A 13,788-nucleotide genomic window follows, 5' to 3' on the forward strand; every position below is an offset into this window, starting at 1 on the left:
GTGTTTAAGGGGTTATTTGGTAATTTCTGAAAGTTAGGGTGGTTAAAGTAGAAATATTAAAAGTTACCGGGGTAAAAAGTGAATTTTAAAGGTAAAAGGTTAAAGGAAGGTAATTTTCGAAAATATATTAATAAAATAATAAATAATAATAAAATATTAAATAATAATATTTAATTAGAAATAATATTTTAATAAAAATAATAAAATAATACAGAAAAGGCAGTTTTCTGTAAAAGCTTTAGAAAGACAACTTTAAGTGCAGAATCTCATAATTACCTTCATAAAACACTTCGGGAGTGTTAATAACATATTAGTGAGGAAAAGATAAAGAAAAGATAAAGGTTGAAGAAAAGATAAAAGTCAAAAAAAAAAAAGTCTGTAAAGTTTTAATGACAGAAAACAGACAGAGATTAGTGAACGAACTAGGGCAACATAGTTAGTCCTTGAGTTGCGACTAGGGTTAAGTATTATATGAAAAGTTAAACTGTTTCAGTATAGACTTAATGAACCTATACTTGGGACAGGCGAACTATTCATACCGAGATTTACATAAGCTTTAAATACATACGTTAAGCAGAGAAAAGAGTAACTAGAGCAGAGTAAAAAGATACAGAGAACAGAGTAAAGAGATAATGAGAAAAGAGTAATATAACAAAAAGAATAGAGGAGAAGAGTATAAGAATAAAGAGTTAAGCCTTGTGGCACGATGTTCTGTTGTATGTTCATCTGCTACTTTTCCATTGGCCCTAGAGGTCCTGTAGGCCCAAGTTCACCTACAGTGAGTTGTTATTCCCGTAGGCCGAAGTTCACCTACAGTGAATATCAATTGTGCATCTCAGGGTGTTGCTCCTGTAGGCCGAAGTTTACCTACAGAGAGTTATGATACCTGTAAGCCGAAGTTCACTTACAGGGGCACCTTTTCTGTAAGCCGAAGTTCACTTACAGAGGTGCCATTTCTATAGGCCGAAGTTCACCTATAGAAAGTTGTTATGTTGTGATTGAACAGAGAAAGAAAGAGGTAATGTATAAGAATGTGAAAGTGATGATGAATAACGAGATTAATAATGAATGATGGTAATGATAATGATTATGTGATGATCTGCTGCATGAAGGCAGTCAGATAGATGGTGGTACGACCACTGAGAACGCTTTCCTGGGATACCTTGCTATAATGCTTTGCTGTAAGACAGAGGTTGCTTACAGAGGTATCAAGATAAATGTGCTCCTGTAAGACAGAGGTTGCTTACAGTGAGTGTGTTGTTGCTCCTGTAAGACAGAGGTTGCTTACAGTGAGTATGTTGTTGCTCCTGTAAGACAGAGGTTGCTTACAGTGAGTTTGTTGGGCGTATATCGGCTAGTAAGTTTTGCCCTGCAAGACAAAGGTTGCTTGCAGTGGATACCCTGCAAGACAAAGGTTGCTTGCAGTGGATATTGCCAACAGGAAAGCCTTATCCAGACAGAGGTTGCTGGGTAACGTCGGGAGCGGGTATGTAACCGACAGATGAGCTCATTACCTGCGCTAGGACTAGACATGCATCATACTTGGTTGTGCATTTTCTCTATTATGATTGTTGCATGAATGTATGCTTTCTTTGTTTGTATTCTATTCTCCGTGTTTGTGTCTGTGTTTTACTTTCTTGTATTCTTCTGTTTGCAATCTTTTTCTGTTTTCTCTATTTTCTCTATTTATCTGTCTTCTGTTTACTACTTCTCTATATTCTGGTATTAGTCTGCTAAATAACACAAAATTAATGAACGTAACTAATAACCCCGACCCTACTAAGAACTCCCCAGTTCTTACCCCTTCTCTCTCCCTTCCCCCTTCAGATGGAAGTAACAGTACCTTACCGTAGTTCGTTGATGATGGTTCTGCAAAGAGGATTCTGCTCTAGATAGTCTTCTGAGTCTAGGGTGAAAATCATTCTCTGTTTTTATGTATATACTGTGAGACCAGCCAATGTCCGCACCCCGTTTGTACGTAAACTTTAACCTAAATCCTGTGTACGAGACTCCTGTTGTGTGGCTACTTGATGAGGTACCAGAGAGACGTCATATGGCAATGTCTGATCGTGCAGAGGAGTAACAAATGATGTTCTACCTTTTGATGATGTTCCACCTGACTTGAGTTTTGAAGACTTAGAACATACTTTCCCTCGCTTTAGTAGTTTAGAGGGACTAGGTGAGTATAGAGTCTAGGCTAGCCTGGGTGCCAGCTTAGGGACCTCTTGAACAGGTCAGGACCTGGGATGTTGTATGTATATATATATATGTATATAGTTATTATCTAGCTATATCTAGGGGTGTTCTAACTAACAGTCTATATTCTAATAAAGGCTGAATCACCGAATGTTGTCAACTACTTGTGATGTGTTTATGTGTGGTTGTTTGTAAATGTTTTATATATTATTAGTTGTGAATTGATTATGAATGATACCGTTTGTTAATCCAAATGTCTTCAAAAAAAAAAGTACCTCGCAAAATAACTACGCTTTTAACAACGAATCAGGCTCATATAGTAAATAATAGATAATAATTAGGAAGACAAGTTGGTAGCGCTCAGTTTCTAGTATGATCATGACTTACCAGAAATTGGGTCGTTACACAAAACATCAAATCTAGGATTCACAAAACAACTAAACACAAGAATTTAGTGAAACCTTACCTTACTCATCGTTAATAGGGGAAAAATCTAACAATACTCCAAAACTAGATCACCTCTAAACAACCAAAAACACACAAAAACTCAAAAATCCAAAGTCATTTTTGAGTTTTGGACTAGGACAGAAAACTGTAGCTAGAGAAAGAGTTTCTTACCAACAAAACTTATTTGAAAATGACGGACTCAACGAGAGCGATGTGTGGCTGCAAACGGCTCGTCAATCGGAGCTCCGTGGCTCAATTTATGGCTTGAGGAAGATGGAGGTGAATAATGCCACCCTCCCCTCTCTCTCAATCCGCGTTTCTCTCTCTCTTTGGTGCTGAAATGAGGATGCAAATCCTCATTAAAAGGTCTTATATATGTTGAGCTTGGGTCCAACTTGGGCTCGGTCCAACTTGTTAGCATTTTTGGTCTGTTTGGCGCAACTTTGGGCAAAAACCTTTAAAGTTAGTGCCCGATTTTCAATTTTACATTATTTTTTTATCCTTTCAAAACAATAAATTAAATTTTCAAAATCTTATTTTACTAAAATACGTAGTACCAGACAGACTAGAGCCGGTACTGCCGGCTTAAGCACCGGTACGCATTTTTACAAAATTTTTTGCAAAAGATACTTTTTTCCACTCAAAAAAATTCATTGAATTCAAATTTCTCCTTTATTTTTTAAAAGAACATTTTTATATTTTTGAACCTATTTCGGACAATTAAATTATTATTTTTATTGAAACAATTTTACGTGAAAAACTCCGATTCTTACATCTTCCCCTCCTAATTAGGAGTTTTGTCTCCAAAATTCGGATCGCATGATATATCCTCCTCGATGTGTTCTACTACCAGCGTTGTCATTCCAAACGAGTCATCAAAGGCCCTCGTCCACCATAGCACTACCGTGTCGATGTTCTCTCTCACCTTCTGCTGCGTCACTCTAATTATTCGTCACTAATAACTCGTATTACTTCATTACATCAACCAGAAATTTTCCTTTAAACCAAATACCGCTTTCATAATATTTTTCAAAATCTTTAAAACAAGTTCAAACTAAATTATTTTATTGTTAAAACTTGTTCAAAAGAGTCAAAAATCATTTATTCGTAAATCAATCACTTTAAAGCATGATTTTCCTAAATTCATTAAAATCCTTAAATTTGAACCTTTCAATTTGAATTCCTTTTATTAAGTTAAGCTTCAAACCAAATTTACAAATTAACAAAATCATAGAACTCACTTTTCTTTTAAATCATTTTATTTAATCAAAGAGTTCCAACCTAGTTTCAAAACCAAATCATTTAAACCAAAGTTCCAAACCAAATTTGAAAATCATTCTATGCACGTGAAAGCTTCAATGCTCAGTCCAAGCACACACCAAGTGATCCCCGAAAGTGGATTTCTGCATCATTTACCTATTTCTGTAAATCCTAGGTGATGAGCGGATAATTTATACGCTTTTTTGCATTGTTTTTAGGTAGTTTTTAATATAATCTAGTTACTTTTAGGGATGTTTTCATTAGTTTTTATGCTAAATTCACATTTCTGGACTTTACTATCAGTTTGTGTGTTTTTTCTGTGATTTCAGGTATTTTTTGGCTGAAATTGAGGGACCTGAGCAAAACTCTTATAGGAGGCTGACAAAGGACTGCTGATGCTGTTGGAATCTGACCTCCCTGCACTCAAAATGAATTTTCTGGAGCTACAGAACTCCAAATGGCGCGCTCTTAATGGCGTTGGAAAGTAGACATCCAGAGCTTTCCAGAAATATATAATAGTCCATACTTTATTCGGGAATTGATGACGTAAACTGGCGCTCAACGCCAGTTCCATGCTGCATTCTGGAGTCAAACGCCAGAAACATGTCACGAACCGGAGTTGAACGCCCAAAACACGTTACAACTTGGCGTGCAACTTCAAAAGAAGCCTCAGCTCGTAGATAGATCAAGCTCAGCCCAAACATACACCAAGTGGGCCCTGGAAGTGGATTTATGCATCAATTACTTACTCTTGTAAATCCTAGTAACTAGTTTATTATAAATAGAACTTTTTACTAGTGTATTAGACATCTTTGATCATTCGGTCTTGTGACCACTTGGGGGCTGGCCATTCGGCCATGCCTGAACCTTTCACTTATGTATTTTCAATGGTGGAGTTTCTACACACCATAGATTAAGGGTGTGGAGCTCTGCTGTACCTCAAGTTTTAATGCAATTACTATTATTTTCTATCCAATTCGATTTATTCCTATTCTAAGATATTCGTTGCACTTCAACTTGATGAATGTGATGATCCGTGACACTCATCATCATTCTCACCTATGAACGCGCGTGATTGACAACCACTTCCGTTCTTACTTAGGCCGGGCGCATATCTCTTAGATTTCTTAATCAGAATCTTCGTGGTATAAGCTAGAATTGATGGCGGCATTCATGGGAATCTGGAAAGTCTAACCTTGTCTGTGGTATTCCAAGTAGGATTCCGGGATTGAATGACTGTGATGAGCTTCAAACTCTTGAAGGCTAGGCGTTAGTGACAGACGCAAAAGAATCACTGGATTCTACTCCAACCTGATTGAGAACCGACAGATGATTAGCCATGCTGTGACAGAGCATTTGGACCTTTTTCACTGAGAGGATGGGATGTAGCCATTGACAACGGTGATGCCCTACATACAGCTTGCCATGGAAAGGAGTAAGAAGGATTGGATGAAAGTAGTAGGAAAGTAGAGATTCAAGAGGAGCACAGCATCTCCATACGCCTATCCGAAATCCCCATCATTGGATTACATGAGTAACTTTACCTTTATTTTATGTTTATTTACTATTATTTGATTTTTGAAATTCCATAATCAATTATTATCTGCCTGACTGAGATTTACAAGGTGACCATAGCTTGCTTCATACCAACAATCTCCGTGGGATCGACCCTTACTCATGTAAGGTATTACTTGGACGACCCAGTGCACTTGCTGGTTAGTTGTGCAGAGTTGTGACTAAGTGTGATTCACGTTTGAGAGCGCTACCAAGCTTTTGGCGCCATTGTTGATGATCACAATTTCGTGCACCACTAGGTTACTAGTTCACTATAAATAGGACCTTTTACTATTATATTTTTATCTTTTGATCATCTTTGATCTTGGGATCAGGTCTTTGAACCCTTTTTCGATTGTTCATATTATTTGGGAGGCATGGCCATTCGGCCATGTCTAGACCTTGTTCTTATGTATTTTCAACGGTGGAGTTTCTACACATCATAGATTAAGGTGTGGAGCTCTGCTGTTCCTCATGAATTAATGTAATTACTACTATTTTCTATTCAATTCGAGCTTATTCTTGTTCCAAGATATCCATTTGCACTTCAACATGATGAATGTGATGATCAAGTGACACTCATCACCATTCTCACTTATGAACGTGTGCTTGACAACCACTTCCGTTCTACCTAAAAACAAGCTTGAATGCATATCTCTTGACCTCCTGGTTCACGACGCATGGTTGCCTCTCCTGACAACAGAGTCTTCCATTCCGTGCGATCAGAGTCTTCGTGGTATAAGCTAGAATCAATTGGCAACATTCTTAAGATCTGAAAAGTCTAAACCTTGTCTGTGGTATTCCGAGTAGGATCTGGGATGGGATGACTGTGACGAGCTACAAACTCGCGAGTGCTGGGCGTAGTGACAGTGCACAAAAGGATCAATGGATCTTATTTCGACATGATCGAGAATCGACAGACGATTAGCCATGCGGGAAACCGTAGAGGACCATTTTCACTGAGAGGACGGACGGTAGCCATTGACAACAGTGATCCCCCAACATACAGCTTGCCATGGAAGGGAGTACGCAAGATTAGATGAGGACAGTTGGAAAGCAGAGGCTCAGAGGGAACAAAGCATCTCCATACGCTTATCTGAAATTTCCACCAATAAATTGCATAAGTACCTCTATCTTATTTTATGTCTTATTCATCTTTTAAGTATTAAAACCCTATAACCATTTGAATCTGCCTGACTGAGATTTACAAGGTGATCATAGCTTACTTCAAGCCGACCATCTCCATGGGATCGACCCTTACTCACGTAAGGTATTACTTGGACGACCAAGTGTATTTGCTGATCAGCTGCGCGGAGTTGTGAGAAAAGTGTGAACTCACGATTTCGTGTACCATCACTCCAACAAACAGCAAACCACAATTTAACATCATATAACATACAAAACATCAAACCTAGGATTCACAAAAAAACTAAACACAAGGGTTTAGTGAAAGCTTTCCTTACCCATCGGTATTAGGGGCAAAATCCAACAATACTCTAATGCTAGATCACCTCTAAACAACCAAAAGCACAAAGAAACTCAAAAATCTAAAGCCATTTTTTAGTTTTGGGATAGGGCAGAAAACTGGAGTTAGAGAAAGAGTTTCTTACCAACAAAACTTAGTTGAAAATAACGGACTCGACAAGGGCGATACGTGGCCGTAAACGGCTCATCAATCGGAGCTCCGTAGCTCAAGTTATGGCTTGAGGAAGATGGAGGTGAATAGTGCCACCATCCCCTCTCTCTCAATCCGCGTTTCTCTCTCTCTTTGGTGCTAAAATGAGGATGCAAATCCTCATTAAAGGTCTTATATATGTTGGGCTTGGGCCCAACTTGAGCCCGGTCTAACCCGTTAGTATTTTTTGTCTGTTTGGCCCAACTTTGGGCCAAAACCTTTAAAATTAGCACCCGGTTTTCAATTCTAAATTAATTTTTTGTCCTTTCAAAACTATAAATTAAATTTTCAAATTCTTATTTTACTAAAATATGCAGTACCAGACAGACTAGAGCTGGTACTACCGGCTTAAGTACTGGTACGCATTTTTACAAAAAATTTTCGCCAAAGATACTTTTTCCCACTCAGAAAAATTCATTGAATTCAAATTTCACTTTTATTTTTTAAAAGAATATTTTTATATTTTTGAACCTATTTTGGGAAATCAAATTATTATTTTTATTAAAACAGTTTTACGTGAAAAACTCTGGTTCTTAGAAAGACCGAGCAAGCCAGACAACCTCGATCTCATGGGAAACTTGTAGCCGAGTGGAAAGGACCAGTTAGAATTTCTGAGTTCCTTGGAAATGGGGCTTATAAGCTCAAATCTCTAGAAGGCACAATGTTACCTAAAACTTGGAAAATTTTCTCTTAAAAGCAATATTATAGTTAAAAAGACAGGGACAGGCTTGTACTCTTTTTTCTACTCACAAGATTCTTTTCAAAGAGAGTTTTGTTTTGAGAGGTTTTAACGAGGCAAGCCTACCTGCACCTTTGAAAACAAAAGTCATATAAAAATTCATTATAGCTAAAGAAAGGCTGACCCACATCAATTATCTTTTTTCTTTTGATCTATATCAATCATAACTATGACTACCTACAATCAACTAACTTATTCAATCAAGTATTGTACAATCACAATCAGTTATCCACTTGTGATAACTTTTCAATTCGAAATCTCAATCATTAAACATGAACAATCAAATTTGATGATATTCAATTATCCAACAAAGTTCAATAAACGAAAAATTCTCGTCAAATATAAGTGTACTTCTATCAACCCTATGAAAAATAGGAATCAAATAATTGGTATAATACAATACCAACTCACAGCAATCTAAAATGGTCATTGCCAAGGGATTAAATCCACCAATCAAAAGTTCATAACTTATCAAATAGTTAGATATTATCCCAACAAGATAATTTCAAAAAACTATCTGTTACAATCCAAAAGTGCCAAAATAAATTAGCAAATGACAAGTCCAAATTTCATCAAAACATTGATGATTAAAAGTGCTTAAACTAAACTATGAACATCAATCAGCTAGGTTGTCATCTTCATCCTCGCCAGCATCATCGTCATCCACTAATAGCCCCTCTCGAATGACTTTTCCTGGATCCATCGCCTAGAAGTCATTATCGGAGGCTAATAGCTTCGCTTGCATAACAGCACGCTCAAATTCTTCAGCAAAGGCATCTAAAATTTCAGTTTTCCCACTATTCTCCAAATTTATCAACTTTATGGTCACCTCAATCATTTGAGTATTCATATTAGAGAGATCACTCTCCCTCTTTTTCAGCAATTCTACTTCTTTTTCATAACTTCTTTTAACAGATTTGAGCTCTTCTTCTTTCTCTGACAACTTTTTAAACTCAGTTATGATATCATTCTCCTTCTCCAAATCACCTTTCAATCCGGCTAACTCATCAATTTTCTCTAACAACTTCTTATGCTTCACCTCCCAACTTCGACCAATGCTCACCAGTCGAAATCCGGGCACCTAAATAAAGGAAATTTTCCCAACTAACTAATTTTTACAATTTCATTATATATATACATAGTAAACTCATACCTGTAGGTATTGATCAATTGCAACACCTCCAAGCTCATTCACTAAGTTCACATCGGATGAGGACTACAACGTCTCATCCGCAACAACCATGAAGGAAAAATTTTTGTTCCATACCGAGGAACCATCACCATCTTTGGCAAAACCGTGCAATTTTTCTTGATTACTTACAAAAGTGGGCAACTATTCCAAAGGAATCTCTTATGATTTTTCCAATAGGTCATTAGATGCATCAACATCAATAAGGTCAAATCTCTTCTTTTTAAAGATGATCTTCTTCCTCTCTTGGGATGGTTGATTGACCTCTCCTTTACCATCCCTTTTTCCAGGATTTGAAGACGAACCCTCCTTTTCTAAATTTTTTGTCTTGACATGAGCTCTCAAGCTTGCAGCCAAAAACTGGATATTTTTCAACTATAAAAGAAAACCACACATTAAAATACAAATACGAGCTATTTCGAACCATATATACATTTCCTATCAAACCTTACTAATTCACCACTGACATTTTGACCTCCTCTCATGGAAGCAAATCAAAAATAGAAATTAACTTTTTTCTACCAACAGCACCCAACAGATAGTATATTATACACTCATTTTTCGAATTTATTTCCTCTGGACCCAAAATATGTTGTGGTTGTGAACACCATCAGAGAGAAAACTTTTCGCCGAGATGTTCATCAAGATAAAACAAAAAATATTCTTTTGCTGATTTTATTTTCAAAAATATTTTTTTAAAATCTTTAAACGACGACTTATATAGTTTAAAAATTACAAATCTAGGCAAGCTATTCAAATTTACCCATACCCCCTTCCAAACCCCCTTAGCCTGAAACATCGAAAAGAACAACTCTAATGAAGGTATCACTTCCAGAAACTCCATCAATATTTCAAAACACAACAAAAGCACCCAACCATTTGGGTGCAACTGAGACGGCGCACAATTCAACTATTTCAACACACTATACTCAAAATCTATAAAAGGAAGCTTCACCCGAAACTCTTCCAGAATACAGCTATACATATAGAAATACTCAAAATGGTTCTCTCTATGAAAGACACGCTCATCCCATGTACATGGCAACAGTTCTACCCAAATCACAAACCTTACTATCTTTGAAGTATCAATTTCATCAACACTGTCTTTATCAATGAAGAAAGGCCCACGAATTCTAACATCTCACTCACCCATTTATAAGACCCATCATCATCAATCTTCTGCAATTCTTTTCCTTTTTTCTCAACCATTGTTTACCACATCACAGAAAAGAAGAAGATGAAGGGATCAAAATCAGAAATAGAAAGAGAAAAAAACTAACCTCTTTTACCCATATCTTACTTTTCTTCATATTTATTAACAAAACTGCACTTGTTTTAATGAAAACCCTCAGGATTCCAAATGAGTATGCCAACATTCAATAAAATGTTTCAGTTCAAATCAATCACAACCATTGGTTCTCTCAAAAACCAATGGCAATAAGCCTTATTGGAAACTAGAATTCTACCTACTCTTCATTTAATGAAAAGAGTTTTTATTTTCATTTTTCTTTTTAAGAAAATTAAAACTGCTACATTTAACTGTTTTAGATTTCATATTTATTTTGATAAAATATGTTGAATTAAAGACTCCATATCCTTATCAAAACACCGAGTTATAACTCAATAAAAGCTCAACCTGTTTTTATCAAAATACCACCAGGCCAAACTTGGGGGCTGTGATATGACCGTTATAAATCGGTTACACGTTATAACTCGGTCATGAATGTTATAGATCAGTTGTCAATAACGATCATCAATGCAAATACCAAAATGCTCAAATATGATATTACTCTCCCTTTAAAGTAAAATTACTCAGAGATATAATAACTGTTATCCTTCACTTCATATATAAAAGAAAAGGGTAAGAAGATTGTTCGGATTATTACAATTTGTAAATCCTCTTATTCACTTACTGACTTGAGCGTCAGAGTGCATTTTGCAAGTACTCACCTTTTGTTCTCTCGTTGCTGATATATAACTCATTCCGACAAAAAACTTGCAAATACTTATTAGTGGACGAGCTATACAGCGGCCAACTTCCGCAAGAACAGAATTAAATTTATTATTTTTTAATTTCTAAAAAGACTAATCAAAACATGACACATTGAAAAGTTGCTAATTTATTCTTAATTTATTTTAAGTACTCTAGCAATTAGCTTACCTTAATTATTAATGATAAAACATAAGTGTTAAGAAAAGTACAATTTTATTATCTTTGACATTTATTACCTAATATTCTTAATAATAATTTTTAACACTTTTTACTTGTTAAAAGTATTCTTTTGACAATTAGTGACCACAAATGCTAATTTTTCACTCATTCTATTGCGAGTCTTCGAGTTGATGTCTGGTCTGAGTATCAATTTTGATAAATCCAGCCTGATTCCAATTAATTGTGAGGAGCAATGGGTCGAGCGTATGTGCAATTTGCTGGGTTGCAAAGGAGATGCCCTTCCAGTGAAATACCTTGGAATCCCTCTAGGAGCTAATCCAAGGAGGGTGAAGACATGGAGGCCTATAATAGACAAGGTGGAGGAGAAACTCAGCTTGTGGAAAGCTAAAGTGCTGAACAAAGCTGGAAAGTTGGTGCTTATTAAATCAGTGCTGAACAGTTTGCCAGTATACTATCTGAGCTTATTCAAGATGCCGAAAGCTGTTGCTGAGAAATTGATTTCGCTTCAGAGGAGGTTTCTATGGAGTTCTGAAGAAGGTAGAACTGGAATGGCATTAGTAAAGTGGGAAGTGGTGCAGGCGCCGAAGAAATTAGGGGGCTTGGGAGTTGGGGACGCTATGGTTCGTAACACAGCGCTATTATTCAAATGGTGGTGGCGATTTGCAAAGGAAGAGTGTCCACTGTGAAAAAAGGTCGTATGTTCCTGTCATAATCTGAATCACAATGAGCCACTATCGACACAAGAACTGCCTGCTAGAGGGGGGACCATGGAAGGATATTTGCCAGCTACAAACTAGGAACCAACATTTAAGGGATAAGATGGTTGCAGGCCTGTCCATGGAGGTTGGTGACGGACGCCGGACTCGGTTTTGGGAGGATGTCTGGTTGGTTGGGGGGTCTCTAAAGGATCGTTTTCCGAGGCTCTTCTCTGTTTCAAATCAAGTTGGATCTGTTATAGGGGAGTGTGGTTTTTGGGATGGGTTTGAGTGGGTTTGGAGTTTCCAATGGAGGAGAGAGCTCTTCCAATGGGAGTTGGAACTTCTGAGTGCATTGCATGAGTCTTTGAGACCTGTGAAATTAATTAACAACAGAGAGGACAGAGTGGTATGGAAATATGATAGGCGAGGTATTTTTACAACTAACTCATTTGTGCAGGTGATGCAGGAGGAGCTGATCCCAGAGGAGGTAACTAGTTACAGCTTCACCCGGACTATTTGGAAGGGGTTGGTTCCGCCTAGAGTGGAGCTGTTTGTTTGGTTTGTTCTAATAGGAAGAGTGAATACAAAGGACAGGTTGAGCCGGTTGGGAATCATCAGCCAGGACGATATTACTTGTGTTCTTTGTAACAACGAGGTGGAAGATGTACGTCACTTGTTTCTAGGATGTGTATTTGCTTGGCAGGTGTGGAGCGCTTGGATCTTAGCTTTTGGCCGACGCTGGACTTATCCGGGATCAATGAAAGAACACTTCATTAGTTGGACAGAGGAACCGAGGAGGTTGGAAGAGCGTAATCACCGGTTGAGGTGCTTCTCCGCGATCGTTTGGAACTTATGGTTGGAAAGGAATAGACGGGTTTTTCAGCAAACGAGCAAAGGAGTTGAAGAAATTATCAACATGTCTTCAAATAGTGCTAAAGAGTGGAGCGATGGCGATCCCTTTAGTTGTTGATGGCTATGCCGAAGATGACATGGGGACGATTTAGTTTGGTTATTGTTTTTTATTTTTAGGTTTGTTCTTTTTTGAGAATTGGATGACTTTTGGCTCCACTACTATTGTGTTGAGCAATTTGCTTTCAAAAAAAAATCTCTGATTACTCTGAACTTTTCCTTTTACATATAAAATGGGAATACACATACACTTTCGCCGCACACATGGAAAGGAAAAAGGAGCGAAAATTCATTTCGTGAACTGTGAAGCTCTCTAGCTAGTTAGGTTATGCACTTCTTTAATCAACATATTTGATTATTCTAAATTTAATTAGTCGTGGTCAAATAATATAACACCACTCGCTGCCTCTAAGAATATAATGAAGTAACGGAAGTCTGCTTATGAGTTTGGTTAAGAATCATATATATGTGCATCATGCAATAATTTTCTTGCCAGGCGATATATCATTAGTCATTACTGATTACCAATCTCTAACGATTTTTATCCTCGGGTACGAAATGATGATATTAATATCATAAAGTTGTTCTTCAAGATATCATATAAAATACTAGCTAGCACGAATAAAAATCAACATACATGCATATTTCTCTAGTATTTAATCGACGCGTATGTATGCACCTAACTAATATGGTAGAGTGTAGGTTTAGCCTGAATTGCACATGCATGAGTTCTAGAAAAGGTTTGTGTCCAAATTCCACTATCTCCTGGCCTCCTGCTTTGGCCTATTCTTATTTATTGTATAGAAATGTTGGTGTATTTCGGGAGAAGTAATCCTACATGTATAAGTATTTTTATAATTAAATTTAATTAAATTTAACAAAGACAAACAAGTATATGTATTACTGTATTTTTTTTATATTTTTTTTAGCATAGAAATTTTTGTTAGA

General features: G+C 36.9%; 1 protein-coding gene across 1 annotated transcript; it reads left to right on the forward strand.

The window, feature by feature from the left end:
• Positions 1 to 11,956: 11,956 nt before the first annotated feature.
• Positions 11,957 to 12,901, forward strand: LOC130983559 (uncharacterized). The gene has a single exon (XM_057907547.1). The coding sequence runs from the start codon at positions 11,957 to 11,959 to the stop codon at positions 12,899 to 12,901; it is 945 nt and encodes a 314-aa protein (XP_057763530.1).
• The last annotated feature ends 887 nt before the right edge of the window (positions 12,902 to 13,788 follow it).

Source organism: Arachis stenosperma, chromosome 1, assembly GCF_014773155.1.
Source record: "Arachis stenosperma cultivar V10309 chromosome 1, arast.V10309.gnm1.PFL2, whole genome shotgun sequence".
Taxonomy (NCBI): domain Eukaryota; kingdom Viridiplantae; phylum Streptophyta; class Magnoliopsida; order Fabales; family Fabaceae; genus Arachis; species Arachis stenosperma.